Source organism: Zootoca vivipara, chromosome 10, assembly GCF_965207765.1.
Source record: "Zootoca vivipara chromosome 10, rZooViv2.hap1.1, whole genome shotgun sequence".
Lineage (NCBI taxonomy): Eukaryota > Metazoa > Chordata > Lepidosauria > Squamata > Lacertidae > Zootoca > Zootoca vivipara.
In genome coordinates this window covers 6,573,751-6,595,755 of record NC_142593.1, presented here as the reverse complement: position 1 = coordinate 6,595,755, position 22,005 = coordinate 6,573,751, and the positions used below count along the sequence as shown (strand labels likewise).

The 22,005-nt window shown below is 40.4% G+C and overlaps 1 protein-coding gene across 2 annotated transcripts in view; it reads left to right on the top strand.

Annotated features, from left to right (window-relative positions):
• The first annotated feature begins 13,741 nt into the window (after positions 1 to 13,741).
• SLC28A3 (solute carrier family 28 member 3) overlaps positions 13,742 to 22,005 on the top strand; it is a 43,480-nt gene continuing 35,216 nt past the window's right edge. For both annotated transcript variants that reach the window (XR_015945975.1, XM_035099899.3), the window contains exons 1-2: positions 13,742 to 13,948; positions 21,882 to 21,974. Coding sequence is in view for 1 of the 2 variants with exons in the window: in XM_035099899.3 (XP_034955790.3) it covers positions 13,889 to 13,948; positions 21,882 to 21,974 (153 nt within the window). In the remaining variant the exon portion in view is untranslated. The remainder of the gene's footprint in view (positions 13,949 to 21,881; positions 21,975 to 22,005) is intronic.

Genomic DNA, 22,005 nt, shown 5'->3' with positions numbered 1-22,005 from the left:
ATGGGTATTCTTGGAAGTGAATTTTGACTACGGAAGGAAATATAAGATTAATTTGATTGAAATATGATATTTGATTAATATAAGACAAACGTTTTCTATGTGAAACTAAATATAGATATAGAGGGAAGATGTACAGTTATTTTTGGGTAGTTGGGCGATCTCTCGCCTCTGTTCGTCTCTTCCGTCTTGGAACCTCACCTCTCGGTGGCAGGGGGGGTTTCAGGATGGGGGACGTGGGGAGAGGCCCAGCTGGAAAAAGGACCACTTCCATCTGTCTTTATTCACCCTGGGGACTCCTGGTGGTAGGGGGAGGCCCAGGGATGGATGAGATGGGAGGGGTGGGAAGTAAAATTAAAGGAGAAATAACAAGAAAGAGGACAGCATAGAAATATGAGTAATTTAGAATATAATTTTATTGGGAATCTAAAATAGAGTTTAGGTTATTGAAAAATGGTAAAAAAAAATATGAGATATGAAGACTGCTAAAGAAGATTTTAAATTGAAAATCAGTAAGGGGGGGTCAAGGAAGTCAACAAGGTAATGATTAGCAAAGAAGATGATAAGCAATATGTATATGTATGTTTTTCTCTTTCTTTCTTTCTTTTTTCTTTCTTTGTTTTTAATTTGTTATATTTGTTTTATGTGTGTATCCACAAATGAATAAAAAAGAATTGATAAAGAATTCCACCCTCTCAATAGCCTCTATTTTTCAAGGATCTGAAACACTCATCTGTTGCATGAAATGGGGTTCCCACTGAAATTGTTTCAAAAATACCATATGGTGTTGGCTAGTTGATTAAAAAACCAATTAGCATTTTTAAATAACTTGCAGAGAGATTTTGTGCTTAGGATTTACTTAGCCTGACCTTTAATATTTATTTTGCCTTATTTCTGCCTTTGCTACCGGTAGCCTGATGGACTCCCCTCCCAACAGCCATAAGCCAGAATTGCTGGTTAAACCTTTTGGAGCCCCAAATATCTGGAGGACTCCAGGCTGGAGAAGGCTGTCTTAGTTTGGTTTCTTTGTCCCACAGATGTTGTTTCCCCTTCACAGAACTTTCCTTCCTGTTCTTAGAATTATTCAAAATGTTTTTCATCTCTAAATCATCTTCTAAAGTTTGCTGGTTTCTTCATAGCTCTCACAATTTCTTTCTTCTGGTTCTGAAGACAAATTTTCTCTTTGACCTTGTTCATTTTCTTCTTCCTCTTTTTCTACTTGCTGCCTCAGAATGGCTCTTGCATCTTCATCTCATTATATAGTTGTTGTATTATTATTATTATTATTAGTTCATTCAAGCCACTGATTAAAGATGATTTTAAGCTGTGATCCTATATGCACTTCCTGGTGGGAGTAAGCCCTGCTGAAAACAATGAAATTTACTTCTGAGTAGCCATGTAAAGGTTAAAGATAAAGGACCCCTGGACAGTTAAGTCATTCAAAGGCAACTATGCAGTGCGGCGCTCATCTCACTTCAAGCTGTCCAGACAGTTTTCTGGGTCATGTGGCAAACATGGCTAAACTGCTACTGGTGCAACGGAAATGCTATTTACCTTCCCACTGGAGGTAAGTAGATCTATTTATCTACTTGCACTGGTGTGCTTTTGAACTGCTACCGGTAGGTTGGCAGAAACTGGGACAGAGCAATGGGAGCTCACCCTGTCGCGTGAATTCGTGAATTCGAACCACTGACAGAGCTCTCTTTTGAGTCTGGAAACCTTAAAGAGAAACCAGCAGACCCTTTGCTTGGAAATTAAAGAAGAAGTGTGCGTGCACACGAAAGCTCATACCAAAATAAAAACTTAGTCTTTAAGGTGCTGCTGGAAGGAATTTTTTTATTTTGTTTCAAAAGGGTCTGCTGGTTTCTCTTTAAGGTTTCCAGACTCAAAAGAGAGCAGGGCAATTAAAGGTACAGAAGTCCTGTCCTCTATTGAGTCTGGCAACCCTAAAGATCAAGCAGGTTTCCTACCTAACAGATTTATGCATAACAACATGAGGAATGTCATAGATATTTTGGAGTATTTAAGTGTTAAGATCAACAAAAAAGCAGCATTTATACTGCTCGACATGTAGAAAGCTTTTGATAAAGTGTCATGGACATTTATAAATAAGAGTGTAATGATATTGGGGTTTGGTGGAAAATTTTTGAAGGGTATAGATGCAATTTATAAAACACAATGAGCTAAGCTCATATTAAATAATGAAATATCTGGAGAAATACAAATACAAAGAGGAACTAGACAGGGATGCCCCCTGTCCCCACTTTTATTTATCTTGAGTCTTGAATTTTTGTTAGAAAATCTAAGAAGAGATGAAAAAGTTAAAGGAATTACAATTGGAAAGAATGTCACAAAATAAAAGCATTCACAGATGACGTTATAATTACAATAGAGGAACCAACAGAAAGTATTTGCCAAGCCCTGGAAAAAAATTAAAGAATTTGGAAAATTAGGATTTGATTTAAATATGAACAAAACTAATATATTAACTAAAAAATTATCAAGGGAGGAGATTGAAAGGCTACAGGATAGAGTGGGATTGAAGGTAGTAAATAAAACTAAAAATCTCATAATTTGGATTACTAATTGTCAGGGACAAGTAAAACAATATCTAAATGGGGTGGATACAATTTCATCAAATACATAGTATGTTTAATAAAGATAATTCAAAAAAAGTTTTTTTTGATGAACCCTCCTTGCTGGAGGTTCATCTATTACAAAGTAACAGCAAAATTATTTCCAAAATCTATTGTTAGAATGGGAGGTTAAAGATGAGCTGGTAAAAGAAACGATGATAAAGTGGGCAATTGACGTCGTGAAATCCATACAATCAGAACAATGGGAAAGGCTGTGGAAGACATCGTGGAAGTTTACAGCTTCTGAGGGAATCAGAGAAAATATGATTAAAATGTTTCTACAGATGGTACATAACACCAGTTAAGATCCACAAAATGTATAAAACCAAAGATAACCTTTGCTGGAGATGTCGGAAGGAGGCATGGACATTCATACATACGTGGTGGCATTGCAGGGAAATTAAAAACATCTGAAACCAGGTATTTGAAGAATTGAAAAAAATATTTAAGTACAATATAAAATAAACCCTGAATCTTTTTTATTGGGAATAATTGACGAAGGAATAAATAAACAAGATGAGAAAGTGTTTTTATACGCAGTTGGGGCAGCAAGAATATTAATTGCCACATACTGGAAGAAGCAGGAAGTACCAAAAATTCAGGAAAGGCAGGAGAAATTATTTAGTTACCTAGAAGTGGCCAAGCTAACAAATTCAATCAGAGGATGTAGTGACCAGAAGTTCTATCACAGCTGGGAAAAATTTGGCGATTACATGAAAAAGCAATGTCCATCACTGACGTCTTGGATTTATTTCTAATGTTCCGTAGTGATTTAAAAATAAAAATAGTATAGGAGTATAATGGGGAAATAATGTGTATAGTATAATATGAACAGAAAATGGGGTGCAGTATTGATGTATGAGAATCTAATAACCCAGGATGATGACAAGCGGAAGTCAATTTAAGGGAGAGGAATGATTGTTGGTTATAAGTTGTTACAAGAAATTGTATGATTTGATTTGATTCATGTAATTTATGTTGAGATATGCTAAAAATAGGGCAGTATATGATATGATTTGATAGGTTTCGAGAGATAGCTGTTATATATTTATTTGTTGGTTTTTTGTATTAATTGATTTTATTTGTGTGTCTGTGTTTTATTTGTGTGTTTTGTTATGAATTTCAATAAAGATTAATTTTATTCTTTTTTTAAAAAAAATCTCCAGAACCACTTCTAAAATAATTTCAAAAAATAATAGGTCATGGAGGGATATTTTCCACCTGATACTTCTGCAATATGTTCATCTAAATTATCAATTTCTTCTTCCATAAGTATGTCATTGTTGGGAGGGGTACCTTCTCACCGTACTTATTGCGTGATTATGAGCTCTTATTGAAGCCCTCTAAACTTTTAACATGGTGTGAATCATAGAAAGTAAGTCATCGTTATTTCCACCCGTATAATTAGTCTCCTGAGACTTGTCTTGAGGTTTCGGATCTCCAACAGCACCAGTTTTGCCTATTTGCTAATCATCTATAGTAGACAATCTACCTCATTCTTTCCATTATATAACACCTACAATGCTGGATCCCCCCAATATGTAACCTAGGCAGGCCAGCAAAGCAAAGGCATACAAAAATGTGAGGGGTTTGTTTTAAGAATATGAAATCTGGAATTGTTTTTTTAAAAAGCATCAAAGTAGTTATAATGGGGAAAATCATAACTTCATTATTAGCCTTCTTTGTTGTCCACTGCATAGTCTTCCCCAAACTTTCTACAGGTATTCTCTTTTTATTGCTCATCCCCACCTAAACCAGGCAGCATCCTATGAATGTATATCGAAATAATGCGAGGAAATCAGATCCTGTCTTGTGTTGCAATAAATCTGGGTTTTGTTTTGTTTTATTATTTTAACATTTTATTTTACAGTTTAGTATTGTTTTTATTTTGAACAACATATAGAGGGCACCATCTTTTCAATGCTTACCAGTGATTTCCCCCCTAGAAAAATAGGTGCCAGTACTCACCAGGAAGTTGTTACTCTAAGTGTCACACTTCTTAACAAAGAAGAGGTGCTGTTACTGCATACCTTTGAGTACCCCCTGAAAAAAGCACTTGTGCTTATGTCTTCTAAAGGCCTTAATTTGTCTCTTATCACCTACACCTTACCAAAAAGTGTCAGAAACCCATCTTCCTGCTTTTGAGAAGTTCCCACCCCTCCTGTCAGCACTCTCCCAAATCACCAAATCAATTTCCCCTCCCCCTTCCTTTACCATTGCTGTGAGGAGAGATGAATTTCTAGTTAATTGTGTGATCTCATTCACTGCTTTCATCTTCATCAATTGGTCCAATCTTATTTGCATGCTCCCCACACCCAACATGGTTAATATTAGTGACTTTATTCCTAGAAGAGTTTGTGCATATTCAAATATGTTCTATAAGTGTGTGTTCAAAATATATTGTAGTGTTTGTTAAGGAATCATTGGAGGGGTTAAGATAATGGCACTACTGTTTGTTGTATGTTTGACTGGGGGGGCATTAATGTGTCCCTGATTTTTTTAAAAAATTAATTCCTAAAATCATAAATGATTGAACAAGGGACGATAACTTCAACACCCTGATTGTGCATTAAGCATTTGTGCCCCGTCCCCCCAGAAGGAACAGCTTTAGCTTTGAAGAGATATTGATATATTTTCTGTAACTCCTCTCTCCCCCCCCCGTTTTTTTGGGGGGGTGGGGGAGAGAGAGATTAAAAAAAACCTCCTGTCCATACAGAATGAAAAGTGGAAGAATTCAAGTAGAATGCTGCCATCAAGTGTTTTCTAAGTGTTATTGCTGAGAGAAAATTTTATCAGCGTACGTAGCTGGTCCAAAATATGGCTGTAGTAAGTATGAAGTGCAACAGCTTTCCACCCAGATCTTCCTCCAGTGTCTTCTGATTTTTCAGAGATGTTTCTAGTTTTAATAGCTACATTTCAGTCTGTGTTTCGGGGTATGATTTGTCTGGGGGGGGGGGGAGGTGGTGGTTCTGAACATTGCCAGTTTTTAATATTGTGTGATGTCCACAATAGTTCTTAGGCTTTCAGATGTGCTTTCAGTCCCCACAAAAAGGTTGGGAACTCCTGCCTTGGAGCAAATGTGCAGTAAAAGAGCAGGAAATAGTTTGGAAATTAAAACCAAATCCTACACAGTATATCCACTTTAGTTGTTGTAGTACAGTTACTTGTTCTGGCACAGCTACCTAACAAGTGAGGCACAGCCAGAGGCTTCTGCAAAGCCAGATGACTTATTGGCAGGCAGCCTTGCACTAATTTTCCTTTAACCATAAGGGCCAAGGGCTTATCGAATGAACTTTAATATATGCAGCCAAAGCATTGTCAATACTTTGTGAATACTTCTGGTGAAACTGATGAGTAAGATTAATAATAAAGCAGAAAACATCTCCCAATGGTGTGGGGAGGGGTGAGCCTTTTCCTCACTCCTTTCCCGTTTTTCTTTTCTGTTTAATTGTTTGTTTTGCATGTATTGCCACATGCACACGCATGTACTGAGTCATGAGAAGGCCAGGCGTGTAAGGGCTTCAAAACTCAAAACAGCCACCCACTGCAGCACCCGTCTCCTGAGCTTTCCCCACTGCGAGTGGATGGTGAGCAGGGGCCTGATAGGCAGCTGTTCATTCACTATTTTGGGTCCTCACAGGCAGAGAAGGAGGGATGGGCAGCAACATTGGCAAGGAGGAACCTCACTGGCTTGGCTAGCTGAGGCTCACACTACAGATTGGCATTACCAGCAGCCAACTAGTGAGAAGTGTGCTGTAGCTACCAGTAGGGCCCAGGTCAACTGGCAATGGAGAAGAGGGGAGGAGCATGTGACAGCAGTTGGCCAGTGGAACAGTGTCCAATGAGTGTGTGTGTTCATTTCTCTCTCGTCTGTCTGTCTGTCTGTCTGTCTGGAGAAGAGAGACAAATGAACTGGTTGGATGCTTTCTAGATACATTATTAATACCTTTACTTTGGGGGTAGGGAACCTTTTCAGTCTGAGGCCCACATTCCCTTCTGGACAACCTTCTGGGTGCCATATGCCAGTGGTGGTTGGGGCCAGAGGTGAAAGTGGGAAGAGCAACAGAAATGACTTTTACTTTTGTGCGGAAGGCTAGTGGTTTCTAAACATACTCTTTCATCCCTCTTTATCCTCCATCCAGGTCAGCATGAGGCATGAGCAGTGTTGAAGAGCACATTCCAGCCAGGCAAAGCACTCCAGCAGGGGGCAAAGCAGGACCAGCCATGTGACTGGGGAGGGAGTGTGGCTTGGGGACAGTGCCAAGAACAAGGCAAAAAGGCCTGGAGAGCCACACTTGTCTCCACAGGGAGGAGGTTCTCCATCCTTGATTTACCATATATTGTGTCCTGTGAAACGATGGGCACATTTTGAATTCTGTGACATGCAACTAGCCTTGGTGTCAATGTTACTCATCTGCAAAATGTGAAAATATGTTTTGAGTTCTATGTCATGGATTGCAATGAGGCCAAAGTAGATGTACGGTAAGATGTGAGATAAATACTTGGGTTTGAATTCAGCATTGCGCTGCATCAAATGTTCTGTTTGTGAGCCTCACAGACATCCATTTTTATTGTTTGTCTTGTGATCACAAGCAAATATTTGATGCTAGAGCCAGACACCCAAGCTTTGAAAGTCTGTGAAGTTGGATATAATGGAAATGAAAGCACAATATGCAAGGGTTGCTAGGAATAATGAAACAACACAGGTAAGCTAGCGAGGAGACCTTTAGCACAATAATCGAGAACGCAAAGAAGTGGACGTAGAACTTAAAGCATCTAGACCAGAGCTTTCCAAACTGTGTTGCAACACATTAGTGTGTCGGCTGCAGTGTGTAGGTGTGTTGCACTCCTCACGGGGCTGGAAAGGGGTTAGTTTATCCTCCGGTTTGCTAGTAAAACAGAATTACTGTGTCGCAAAATGATGCATGTCTAAAAAGTGTGTCACCAACTTGAAAAGTTAGGAAAGCTCTGAGCTGGACAAACCAAACAACTTTGGGAACACCCACTCCATACAATAAAAGCACATTCAACACACATTTAAAACAAATTAGTTCCCTCAAAGAATCTTAGGAACTGCAGTCTGTTAAGGGTCCTGGGAATTGTAAATCTGAGGGGGGGAAACTGCATTCCCAAGGATTCTTTAAGGGAAGTTGTGTGCTTTAAATGCACTATATAGTGTGGCTCTTCCCGGAAAGAATCATTCCAGTCATCCCAACCAATCCACAGAAGGGATCTACTGGTGGTCTATCTACATGCCCAACTTGGATTTGTTTATTGCATCATCTCAAGGACCCGTATCCATGATTAAAACCAGGCTGTTTACAGTTTGTTGGTGTCCCACACTGAAGAAAAAGACTTTCAAGTCCGTGCCAATTCCATTCATTCTGAATTTTTTTAGGGATTAATCTGTTACTTGAATTTTTCAGTGCTGTTCTCTGTGCAAATAATGTGTGTTGAAATGTATATGTTGGGTTAAAGTGTGCATAAAATGCACATTGTGGAAATTATATAGAAAAATGCATTCTGTTGTACAGGCAAACCCCAATTAGTGCGGAGGTTGCGTTCTGCTTCATCATATGCGTCAGCAGAGTCCACAACTGTAGGCCCACCCTGCTTTGCTTTGTTCTGCACCTGCCCCACCCCCATTCTACCCTCTTTCGGGTCCAAAAACAGAGCATGCATGCATGTGCTTTGAATGTGTGCAAAATGGTCATTACCTGTATGAGGTATGCCCAGTATGGCATGCAGTTTACTGTATAAAGGTAAGAGTCATATCCATTACTCTGCCTACTTTTCCCTATGGACCTACCCACCCATGAGGGAATGTGGCCCCCAATCTGAAAATTGTCTCCCACCCCTGCCTTAAAGTGTAAAATAGTAAAAAAATATTATGATAACTTGCTGCTCCTGCATAAATGTGCACTGGTGTCTTTTTCTAGACTGCCACAGAGATTGCAAAGCTGCAGTCTGTTACTCTGAAACAAGCTGAAATTACATTCAAATCTCTGCTAGTATAAATATAGAGTGTTCAGCATAATCAGTGAAATTGCCTCACATTTGCACCAGTTTAGGGTAGATGAGACTTCCCTCAAGTGACTTTGGAACCATAATCTCATCTCCTCTAAGCCATATAATACTTGCAGTTAGAGTGTAAGGGCGGAGGAGCCAAATTCAACCCATAATTCCATATCAGTCACTATTATGGCCATAATACGATTCTCATCCATTATAGTTTGATGCTGACAATTAATCTTTTCTGTAGCTGCTTTAGACAGCTTTGGAAGGTAATTTACTTTCAGCTTCCATTTGGAATTGTGAAATATATTTTAAGGTACTTAAGTGTAAAGCTGAATAAAATTGATAATCAATCATAAATAATGAGAGCTGCCCCTAAAGGTCAGAAACAAATAAGCCTTGTTCATTTCTCTAACTTCTTACACTTGCTTATAACAGGATAAAGAAACCTACAGTACAGCCATGGTGAAGCATCTCAGGTCCAGGAACAAGACATCTCTAGCTGGCCCTCAAGATTTTTCAATATTTTTTTTTCTAATATAACCTATCATGTGATTTCAGGTGGCATAGCATTCAGTGTGTGTATTCATTTTTATGTTATTTATTTTAATATGCCTAAACTGGTTTTAAAGCTATAAACCTTCATAGTAGTTTACAGATAAAAATGGTTACAGTAACTACAAAAACATATTGAAACAGCAAGTGTAAAATACTCTGTACAACACAAAGGATGGTCAAAATGTCAACAAACTTCCTAAAAACTGCAAAGTATTGAACCTGACAAGCCTCCTATGGGGGAATTCCACAAAACTGGTGCCAACACTGAAAAGACCCTGCTTCAGGTGCCCATCAATTAACCTCTGTCAAAAGCAGCAGATAGAACAAGACCTTGTAAATTATCTTGATAGCAAAAGGAAGGGGTGGTTCATATGGAGAAGGCATTGCCAAGAACCTGTGGTTCTGCCAAAGATGTTGGACTTCAACTTCCATCAGCCACAGGCACCATAGCCAGGTATGACAGGACCACTTTCCCTAACCCTTGTCTAAAAAAACATTTAAGCAAAACTCAAACAAGTACTGTATTTATTAGGGAATGGAGGAACACCAGAGTTTTTGGCATGTCAGAGGCTAACCCTCTGATTTATAACTTGCTGCTTGGGAAGCTGTGTGGTGCAATAGGAGACTTGGAAATTGGTGTGGGAAAGTGTCTTACGGTAGGTGTGTGACAATCTTGGATTCAGCCTGGGATAGCATATGGAGTAAAGTGCCCTTCAAGACCACAACTGATTCCCTGATTCATGTGTGGTGGCACTGCCCTGAGATTTTGCATATTGGAAATCACAAGTCAACGAGATAATAATAATAATAAACCACCTTTATTAGCCCAAAGTTGTTATATAAGGACTTAATATAACAACTGGTGGCTGCCTGGATGGTAATTTCCAATTACCATCTTTCCAATTCTTCTTGAAAGGCTGGTACACCCACATGTGGCCCATAACCTTATCTGAGAAGTTAAAGCACACCATTAAATTAACCAAAGATGTAGTCAAATGTGGAGTCTTTGAGGTGTAAGGCTTTCCTTTATCTCATTTGTAAACAGAGGATAGTAGAAGACCCAGCTGACATGATTCCTGTTGAAAAAGCCCTTTGATATAATCAAATACCTTTTGTTTTCTCAGGTTAACTCCCCAATGTCACTATTTCAATTAAAGTGTATTAAATCACTGGTGAAACAGATCTGCTTTTTTTAAAGGGATTTCAGAGGTAAGGAAGGTTATGGGGAATTGCACTAAAAAGTGTGAGGCAAATGACCGCAAATGCTCAATAAAGAGTAGGCATTGTATAATCTCGGTGCAAGCAAATCAGGGTAAAAGCTGAACAACAAGCCCTCTTGAAAAACTCCAAAGTAATCGAAGGTTGGGGGGGGAAACCAGTTGTATTTTGCTAATCTCAACCATCACATTTCATGTCTTGTACATGCTGCAAAAGAGACTCCCTGTTTATAGCCTTTTGGTTTTGTTAATGGTTAAAATGAATTGATCTATTTAACAAACATTCGGAGGAAAGAATAGCAGAACTCCGTGTAATACGTGCTTTGCTTCCCTCTGAGGCTAAATTTAAGACAAAGTTCTCTTCCCTCGTTTTACCATGCTGCCCACTCATTACAAACACTGTTAAGTCCCTTTACTGAAAAGGACACCTGCATAGCGATTAATGTTCCATGTCCTTCATCTAGTCACTTTGTAGCATATTCTGTATGAGTCTGAGCATTAGCAAGACACAGATTCATAACAGCTTAGTGTACATAGTGTGCATTCTGCACTACTCCTAGCTGCTGTGGGCTGCCATATATATACAGTAGTACCTCGGGTTACGAACGCGATCCGTTCCGGGTCGCAGTTCGTAACCCGAAAAGGTCGCTTCTGCGCATGTGCGGGACGCGCGCACGCCGAAAACACTTCCGGGGTTGCGGAGTTCGTAACCCGAACTGTTCGCAATCCGAGTGGTTAGTAAACCGAGGTACGACTGTATAAGCATCTATACCCTGATCTGGTTGCCTTTTGCTTCTTGATGGTATTGAAGACACAGAGTTGCAACTTCAGAGGAAAGTTATGACCTTAGCATGACTCATTCTGGAATAGTTACTTAATCAAGCACCAAAGCATTCATTAGCAAGAATCACACCTATTACTATGCACCAGGAAATGACTGCATGGCCACAAGCCAGCCATGGTAAAGGGGCACACAACCATTGTAACTGTTCATGAGGACTTGTAAGTGTTTCATGACATCAATAGAATTTCCTTACCATTTCAGTGTTTCACTGGTATTGCTTCTTTTAGTATGTGAATAGTAGTCACAAGTGGAAGCATTGAACTCTGTGGAAGGATATCCAGCTCAAAGCCACAAAGCCTCCCCCACAAACATGCACACATTAGACGTAAGAACAAGGCTTTGCAAGGCAGAGCAGGTGTTTGTAGCCATCACACTGAAACCCTGGAAAATGCTCTCTAGCAAGGTCTCTCTAAATTCCTTCATAAGGCTTTCTGTTTGTTTCCAATGGTCTTCCAGAGAAAAGCAGAGTTTCTGTTGCTGGAACTCAGCTGCTGTTTTGATAGTGAAATGTTGCTCAAGTGTGTTATGACATGTGCCTTTGCAACTGCAGTTTCCCCTTGAAGTTTCTTTGCTCCAGTACAGCCACTGTAAGGTTAGTGACAGGGTGTCTTGGGAGGTTGAAATGTTCCCTTAATGCTTTTTTTCAATATTGCCACAAGCCAAGACAATGGCATTTGCCCTCTCACACACCTTAGGTGGCAGGCCTGTACTTGCTTATAGGCAACCTCCCAACACAAAACAGTTACTCACCGGTAACAAAAAGGCACGTGACAGAGTTAAGGGCACAGGTACCTGCGCCTATGGCAGATATAGACATCAATGCTACCCCCATTTCTACTCTGGAAACACTACTACCGTAATTATGTCATCCACAACACCAGGGAAACATTCAGCTGCTCATTTTCCAATGTAATATATGCAATATGTAATTTGGCATGGTTCACAGGGAAAATAGACTAGCCTCTTTGCAAAGGAATAGATGGGTGCAAATCTGGGATTTGACTAGTTCAACCTCATAGGGCACCCTGTAACTCATTGTGTGTATATATATGAATTAAAATTTGTTAGAAATTGTAATGTTCCCTCTTGTGGATTGAATCACCACAATGGGTTGTTGTTTTTCTCCACACCATGTGTTAATTGGTTGTTTGTGTTAATTATTACAGCTGGTTCTCTCTGTATATGTACGAATGGCCAGTGTTAATAATTGCTTTAAAATGTCACTACGTGTACTTTTCTCCATTTTTTTCCTTTCTTGGTTTACGATCTTCCTCCCAGCCCTGTGTATATAAACCTGCAACTCATAATAGTATTTCATGCAACTGATGAACTGAACCTCCATCTGCAAAACCTTATGCCATAAAAATGTGTTAGCCTTTAAGATGCCACAAGACGCTTTGTTGTTAATTCAAATAGTAAAGGATCCATCTCAAATTTGACAAGTATGCTGTACACATTTATTGCTCTTAGCAAAGAATTTTTAGAGGTCACAAAGAATATTGTAAATATTAAACATTTTTATACTCCATTGGTGACAATCCTATGTATGTTTCCCACTGATTATGCTGAGTGATAGAAGTACACAATATATGGTGCAATAAATACACAAATAGAAGCTTAAGTATGCTTTCCCCAACATCTGCTTTGTAATCAGCTGTGGAGCCACAGTTTGTGGGTCTTCTACATGCACAGGGTACTTCTGCACTTGTGCACTGGGCAGATGCCAACAATGAAGCATATTGAGAAAACTCTGCTTGTATGAAACTCCAAGAAAGTGCATATCAGAGCCTCACGTGTGACTACAGACTTTGTTGAGTGTTCAGGTAGGCATAGGGGTTCCTCTTGGTAGTTCCACCACCCTCAAGAGATTCTGGAGATGACAGCCTGGGAGTGGGCATTCTCTGTGACAGCCCACCCCACAGACATGTGTCTGGCACCTTCATTATTTGGTTTTTTTGTCATATGCTGAAAATGTACCTCATTACCTTGCATTTGACACTGGATATATTTTAGAACCCACCTTTTTTCCTTGACTGTAATTTGTTTTAACTTATTTTAATATTGTTTTTCTAAAATGTTTTCTAAAACGTTGGAACCTGCTATTGAACCTCGTGGTGAAGGATGGGTGGGAAATTTATCATCATCATCATCATCATTATTCACCCCAATTCTAGCTTAGCACATATCCACCATAACATCTCTCATTGGGAACTCCTAAGCAAAATTCCAAGTATTCAGTTTATTTTGGAGCTCATAATGGAATGTTTTCATGGGGATCTACAACCCTGACTATAGAGGGGTAATGATTTAACAATCATATGAAACTCTTCTGGGTTCTAAGCCATGTGTTAATCATCATCTCAAAAGTTTCACAAGCTTGGATTTTCACACTGGTTTGTGTGAGTGACTCCTCAGAGACACAGGAAGGTGGAGCAATGAATTCAGCATAAGAACCCTCCCTGGGAGTGGCTACAGTCAGGTAAACTTCTAGTAGTAAGAAGAGCTTAACACAGCTTAACTTGATATTGTTGGTGGCTGCACAGGACCACAGTCACAGCTTTGAGAAGTTTTTTATAAAAAAAGCAGCAGCAACAACAACCTTGCTCTACCTGAAGAAAAGGATGGCTATACGGGAAGGAAATGGCACTTTTGCCAATAGCTACAGGAACCCTGCATTTGAGGTAAGATTAAAAGGTTTTCATTCTGTGGAAGGCTAAAATGGCACAGTATGGTTCGAGGGAGCTTATCTGATCAACAGGGACAAAGGATTTTGCAATCCCTGATACACCTGCCAAAATGTATCCTACCTGTGTTCTTGACCAAAAGGCTGAATACAATTGGGGTATTGTGAACAGAGGCTCCCGTCACAACTTTCCTTGTCACTTACTGTATCACTATAGCAGACAGAACAATTCTTGGCATGTTTGTTTTTTGTTTTGACTTTGGAGCCTTGTTAGTTTTGCTCACAGATTTTAAACATTCTCCTGCCTGCTGCTACCTTTCACAGACTGAAATTGTGCTCAGCAAATTAGCACGGTCAATTTGGCTCTATGCCTGCTTTGGTAGTGTGGTAAAGCGGTTAGAGTGCCAGACTGGGGACCTCTGAGGCCAGGGATCATATCCTCACACAACCATGGAGTTCTGTGGGTGACCACAGACAAGACAGTCATCACCTCTCAGCCTAATCTACCCCTCATGGGGTAGTGATGAAGCTGAAGTGTGGAGAGGGAGGAAAGTGCTTACTGGGGTAACCAGACAGAGGGCCTTCTCGGTAGTGGCACCCACCCTGTGGAATGCCCTCCCAGCAGATGTCAAGGCAATAAGCAATTATTTTACTCTTAGAAGACAACTGTTTAGGGAAGTTTTTAATGTTTGATGCTGTGCTGTCTTTAATATTCGGTTGGAAGCCGCCCAGAGTGGCTGGGGAAACCCAGCCAGATGGGTGGGGTATAAATAATAAATTATTACTACTACTACATTATCCCATGAAGGTAGAGATAGGGTACACCCATTTCTCCCCCAGGTACAGATGCGCCCCAGCCAAGGGAAAGACCCATAGCCTGGGCCGTAGAGTTCAGTAACAATGCAACTGCTTTGCACCCCATAGGTCCAGCTTCAATTCCTGCCATCTCTAAGTAGGAACAGCAAAGGCCTTGTCTGAAACTGCAAATAATCTGCAGCCCGTCAGTGTAAACCAGGGATGACTGGCAGATAAGAAGGCATAAGCAGGAAGGATGTGGTTTTCCTTCCCCTTTTATCCAGCTATACTATAATCTGCATGGTCAGAGAATGAGCCAGGTTGAGGTAGGAGAGAAGAGAAGCCAGGAACAATTCCTATCTGCTGTGCTGATTTTTTTTTAAAAAAAAAAACAGGCTTTAGGATTAAGCAGCATGCAAATTTTGTTAAATAAATAAATCAAATGAGTAACCCTTCATAATAGTGAGAAGAAATACAAACGGTTGTAAAGCATTTTGGAATTTATCATTCCAAGATGCAGGATCGGAACCTGCTTTTTAAATAAACCCATCATTCCTTACCTTACTTTGACATAGCAGCAATATGTCATTTTATTTAAAAAAACACCAATGTAAAATGGATTATTTTCTAATAGTTTGTAGTCATATCATGACACAGTCCTCTCTAGGAAGCTGTTGGTGGCACACTGCCACATTTGCCCTAATGAACCAGCTTCCACTGGACCCATCCCTGGGAAACAGGAACCTATTCCACTTGCATATTTTCTCTTGCAGGTTGTTAGATGGATAGTGGCTCCTTATGTTAAATACCCCATCCCCTTGTCCCTTGTGGGGTCCCTTGTGGCTACTTTAACTTCTTCTTTTTTAATGGAGTTAGCCGATCACAGACTTCCCATATCCTGCTGTGTTTCGACCCAGGTTTCACACCTTAGGGATGCACTAAGAGTTTAATCATTAAGCTTAAACAAAGAGCGTCATTCATTCATTCTAGAGTGTAAATACGTGAATTATCAGCTTATATCAACTGCTTACATACAGCTATCTACTTCCTAATGGTCAAAAGGTCATAATAGGAATGTTTTCTAGGCTACTAATGGGAGTGGCCTTGCCTTGACAGTCTTTGTTCCCTCCCTCTCTCTATGTTTGGAAAAGGCTTTTCTAAGACCATCAGCAATTAACAAGTGCTTTGCTTTAACTCCAAGCAAAGAAAAGCTCCACACACTCATTTCTGCAAAGCAAACGGTTCTCAAACAGCAGATGCACATGGCAGGCTATTTATGTTAATTCTAGCCAGCTGGCTATCATGAGTAATTTGAGGCAGCATAGGTTGGCTTCCCTACCACACCCACCCAGAAAGAAAGAAAGAAAGAAAGAAAGAAAGAAAGAAAGAAAGAAAGAAAGAAAGAAAGAAAGAAAGAAAGAAAGAGAAAGAAAGAAAGAAAGAAAGAAAGAAAGAAAGTTGCTGACAGTTGACAGTAGTAGAAAAGTCTCTTGCATCCGAGTTCTCCCTCTCTGCTGTGAAACAGTGAGAAGACCTACAGTCCTGGGGCAGAATAGGGAATGAGGAAGCTACAGCCACAGAAGATGAGAACAGCCATAATGCCTAAATGAGAATGGAGAATTTGGAACAGGGGGTGGTTATATACAGCAATTCTGGGTGTGAAGCTATACGCCGGCTCCCTCGGCCAATAATGTGAGATGAGCGTGTAACCCCAGAGTCGGTCACGACTGGACCTAATGGTCAGGGGTCCCTTTACCTTTACCTTTACATACTGTTCTGGTTACTTAATGAGAGAATGTTCTCGGAGAATGTTCTCACTGGTAATATATATGACAAGTAATTTATCCCATGGTGTACACACCTGTTCTTCATGACCCCTACCTCATCTCTCACAGAGCAGGTTTTGCATGGTTTTGAAGCATTACAGACACTATTCATTCTATTATTTCTATGTCATTTCCAACACTCTGAAGGCATACAGACATGAAATACGGAGACTTTCCAGCATAACTTTCCCTTAGGGCATAATAGAGATTTGAACATTCCAGTAAGAGGTTCTCCATTCATTTCAAATGGGGCTTGTGAGGAATAATTTCTCGTTGGTTTTTGCTCTTGTGATATAATAGTATTCATTGTTCTTTTTCCCCCCTAAACAATTCTTTGCCGTGAGCTGCCTTGACCCACAAAAGTGACACAGAAAGGCTGGAGTGGAATATTTGAGTAAATAAATAATTGTTTTTTAAATAGGGACTTGCCTAAGACCATGCAGGAAGCTCACACCAGAAGTGAAAATTCAGCTGGGGATTGTTGTGGGGTTTTTTACACCTCATACCTAGTCACTGCACTCTACTATGCGGAACTGTGGCTTCTTTCACAAATGTGCTTTCCCGTCAGCAACTGGGCAATGCAAATCTCTTGAGGAAACACACGTTTCTCTAGTTTAAACTCTGATGCCAAAACAGGACCGCCCATATAACAAATCCCGAACTGATGTCAACCTCCTGAATAGTAAAGCCTCATAATCCAGAGAACAGCATACCATTAAGCAAAGAGTGGTTTCTGACTACATCAAAGATAAGGGTTGGCTATTTTTTTTTCACAGACAGAAAACTGCATTTCCTTCTGGGCAATTTTCCTTGGGGTCAAATGCCAGTGATGGGTAGGAGCAGAGGCAAACCTGGGCAGAACAATGGACATGTATTTTATCTTTGAACAGCAGACTAGTTCCTACACACATACAACCCTCTATATCCTCTATCCAGACAAACAAGCAGCATGATCAGAGTGGGCAGTTAAAATTTAGCAGGTGGGGGGGACAGTCAATAAAGGAGCAAAACAGGAGCAGTGCAAACACACCCACCTGTCAGGGAAGAGCCTCCCACCTGCTGGCCAGGTCCAATTCCCCATCCCTTATCCAGAGTCAGAAACTTAGGCTGGGTTTACACTGTACCTATCAAATACACCAAAACCACACACAAACACACACAGATAAGGGTTGCTGCCGGGAATTGTGACTCTGAGGGATAAACCTGAGTGCTTAGAATTCTTTGAGGGAAAGAACATGCTTCAAATGTGCTTTCTTTTCAAATAAGTTTTATTAGTTTTCCAATATTCTCTGAATAATAGCCAAATTATAACAATATCAATTAATTCCAGATCAAATGTGCTTTAAATGAATAGTGTCTACACAGCCCGTGAATCACTCTGCCCATTTTGGTAATATCTTCAATGTTTTTGTATTGTTTTGTTTTTACACATTTGTTGTACATTTAAGGTAGAGATGGTGAAGCCGTGACCCTCAGGATGTTGCTGTACGCCCAACACCTATCCTCAGCCCCAGCCAGCATGGCCAATGGTTAGGGATGACAGCAACCTCTGGAGTGGCAGGTTTCATCCCTCATTTAAACAATACAGCCTAAGAGGGTCCTCACACAAATGCAAGTGTGCACAGAGAAGGCTATCTAGAGACTTTTTAACAAGTAGGTCAGAGTTGGAGTTGGAGACGCCCAAAGAAAAGCATTCATTGTACCTGAATGAGCATCTCTAAAGGGCTCAGAATTGCTCTCCTGTATCCTACTACTGAGGCAGGATGATGGCAATAAAGAAGATTCCACCTAAACATTAGGAAGAACTTCCTGACAGTAAGAGCTGTTCGACAGTGGAACTTGCTGCCAAGGAGTGTGGTGGAGTCTCCTTCTTTGGAGGTCTTTAAGTGGAGGCTTGACAGCCATCTGTCAGGAATGCTTTGATAGTGTTTCCTGCTTCACAGGGGGATGGACTGGATGGCCCTTGTGGTCTCTTCCAACTCTATGATTCTGTGCTTTGGCATTAACTCTGAACCAGGAACCTCTTCAGTAAAGCCCAAGCTGTGTACTGTTTACCCTGGCTCCAGTGGGCCCCCACTGCTATTGTTTGAAGCTGAGCAAGCAGCGCATTAGTCACAATCCATACGTATCCAGTAGTTTCTTGACAAATGCTACTGTTTGGCATTTCCCCCCTCAAACAAGCTTCCATCTGCTTTGAAAATATAAGTTGCAGTTTGTCAATTACACGTCTACTCAATAGTGATCCAGAGTAGATTCCAATGTATAGTTAGCAGAGTGAAAACCTAAACACATTGAAGGATCCCCCAAAATAGACCAGAGGCAAATGTATTTCTTCCAGCAAAGCGTTACTGCTACTGAAGACAAATGAGCATAATGGTCACAAATCCAAAACAATCAGGATTGGCACTGTCCATAAGAAATCCAGTTGCAGCAGACTTAACTTGAACTTACAAGTTACTTATAATAAGCATATAGCATACTATGTACAGAACACCACATCAGAACAAAAGAGAGACAGAAAGAGAAAGTGTGAAAGCCAGGCTCCTGGCCTCTTATTATAGTACCAAAGGTGTCATGGACTTTGAAGACACTCGAACTAAAAACACAAGGGAGAAATGTGCTAAGAGGAAGGCACGCTTGGCAAATCCACACTGTGATCAACTCCCGCCCAGGAACCAATGTCCCCACTGTGGAAGGACGTGCGGATCCAGAATTGGCCTCCACAGTCACTTACGGACTCATTGTTAAAACCATGTTAATGGAAGACAATCTTACTCGGCTATAAGTGATTGCCAAAGAAGATGAAAGAAGACAGAAAGACAAAACAGAACCAGTTTAAACCAGCTGTACTCAGCTTCCCAGAAGGAACAACCCAAACATCAGGAACCTTCTGCTTGCTTCTTTCACACAGAGAAGCTCCCAGAACCCTCTTGAATTAAGTAGAATAGCAAAAAAAAAAATCCATTACACATCAGATCAATGCTTTCTGCACTAAGAAATGCAAACTGACACATTTAAGCTGAGGTGTGTACATTTGGTACATCTGTGGCACATGCTCAGATGACATTTAATGCACACCAGGTGAAGATATCCTTGTCCCCTATGATATGTACAGCAACATAAAAATGTTACTTGAAATGCGACACAGGGAACGACTACACCTTGGTGCAATTTAAGCTGCTGGTGTGTACATAGCCCAAGTTCACAAAAAACCTTCAGATATTCATATCCGTGAACCTTGGGTGATCCCTTCCCTTTTTGTTTCTATATCATTTTTGCATACCTGGCTACATGACTTGTGGCATGTAATTATCTTCAAACATGCATCTGACACAAGCAGTTTCTGTAACCTGGGCAGGATCTGTTTTCATTAAGAACTTTATATTTTCATTTCCTGAATGCCATGTCACAGCAGATGATTCAGAAGCCACTCCTGCCCTCGGGAAAGAAAGAAAAAGTATTTGCATATGGCATAGCAGTGAAGTCATACCTATAATCATGTTGCCATTATGACAATGGCAGATTGGGTCCAAGGAAGCAGTGCTTCTTTTCATGGCCTTGATCCAGAACAGAGAACGGACTCATTTCAGTCACAAAGAGAGATTCTAAAGAAGCACCAAGGAATGTTTAGCCTGGAGAAGAGAAGGTTAAGGGGTGAAATGATATCCATGTTCAAATATATAAAAGGATGTCATATAGAGGAGGGTGAAAGGTTGTTTTCTGCTGCTCCAGAGAAGCGGACACGGAGCAATGGATTCAAACTACAAGAAAGAAGATTGCACCTAAACATTAGGAAGAACTTCCTGACAGTAAGAGCTGTTCGACAGTGGAATTTGCTGCCAAGGAGTGTGGTGGAGTCTCCTTCTTTGGAGGTCTTTAAGCAGAGGCTTGACAGCCATATGTCAAGAATGCTTTGATGGTGTTTCCTGCTTGGCAGGGGGTTGGACTGGATGGCCCTTGTGGTCTCTTCCAGCTCTATGATTCTATGATTCTATGAATCCAAGCATTACCTGGTTATGTCTAGGACCCATCTTTGCTGAGAAGTGTGATCAAACACAAAGGAGGGCAGGGCTCCTATACCTTGACCCTTCCAAATTTTCTGGTTCCACAAAAGTTCTAGGCAAGATGGCTAGCATGATCTTTATGGTGAATTGGAGACCACATGTTTTGAAAAAAAATATTGTGAGCAAGGAGAAATCATAACCAAAGGGCAACATCTAACAAAACCACATGATTGTTTGGACTACACAAGGCCACAATCTAAGACTGAACTTTAAACAGCTGCCAGATACTATGTAGTTCAGGGTTTTAGTATCTAAGTTTACAACTAAAGGTTTACCCACTTGTGAAGAACTATGAGAAACTGGGGAAAATTGCATCAGTCAAAATTTATGTCAATACAATATTATATGCATATGAGTTCTGGCCTATTTGGTACCTGGTACAGCTGCCAACTTTCCAAGCAATCATGGGAGTTGTGCCTTTAACAGCAGTTATGTAGACATTAAGAGACATTAACACAGGGATGGGGACTTGTGGCCTTCCAGATGTTGCTGGACTACAATTCCCATCATCCCTGACTATTAGCCATGCTGATTGGGGCTCTTAAGAGTCCAACAACACAGGTTCCTTATCTCTCCTACAGTTTAGTTCAGTGTTTTTTGTGGACAGTCTAGACGCCCACTATCGGACAACTAATAAATATTTGAAATGGGTCATTTTGGTCATGGGGAAACTGAATTAGACTAGACAAGAATACTATGAAGTAAATACTAAATATTAGGAATCCTTAATTCTGCAGCGCCCACTTCATCCATTAGGTGCCTCCCATGGTTCCTAGAATGCTATTTGAAACCTCCAGGTATAGGGCGATATATAAATTGGAAGAAGAAGAAGAAGAAGAAGAAGAAGAAGAAGAAGAAGAAGAAGAAGAAGAAGAAGAAGAAGAAGAAGAAGAAGAAGAAGAACCTGTTCACCTAAATTCACAACCACCCTTTTCAGAAGCTCAAGCTGTGTAGATGAGTAGCAGAGGGTCGACAGTGTGCACAGTCTATTCTATGCCCTACAAGAGCTCACTTGAACATTGTAATAACAGACAATACAACTGCAGGCTCTCATGTAGAGAAGTATAGGATTTCACTGAGGATGAATGTCTGAAAGGGTCTATTGTCTCTCTTTAATTCTGTTGTTTTCTTATTAAGGCAATGCAGTGGGGATGTCCCCACTGTTGTTGTCCAATGTGCTGATAAAGGTTTGTTATCAACTTCCAATCTGAACAAATCCTCTGTTTTCAATTGCTGTACCTTTTAGGAGGAAATAGAAAGTGATGATACAAACAAACAGAATGATACAGCAATGAGACACAGAAACATGGAAAAAGGCAACCCCCTCCATCCTAACCAGGTAAGAACTACTTATTTCACCCACTTACTAC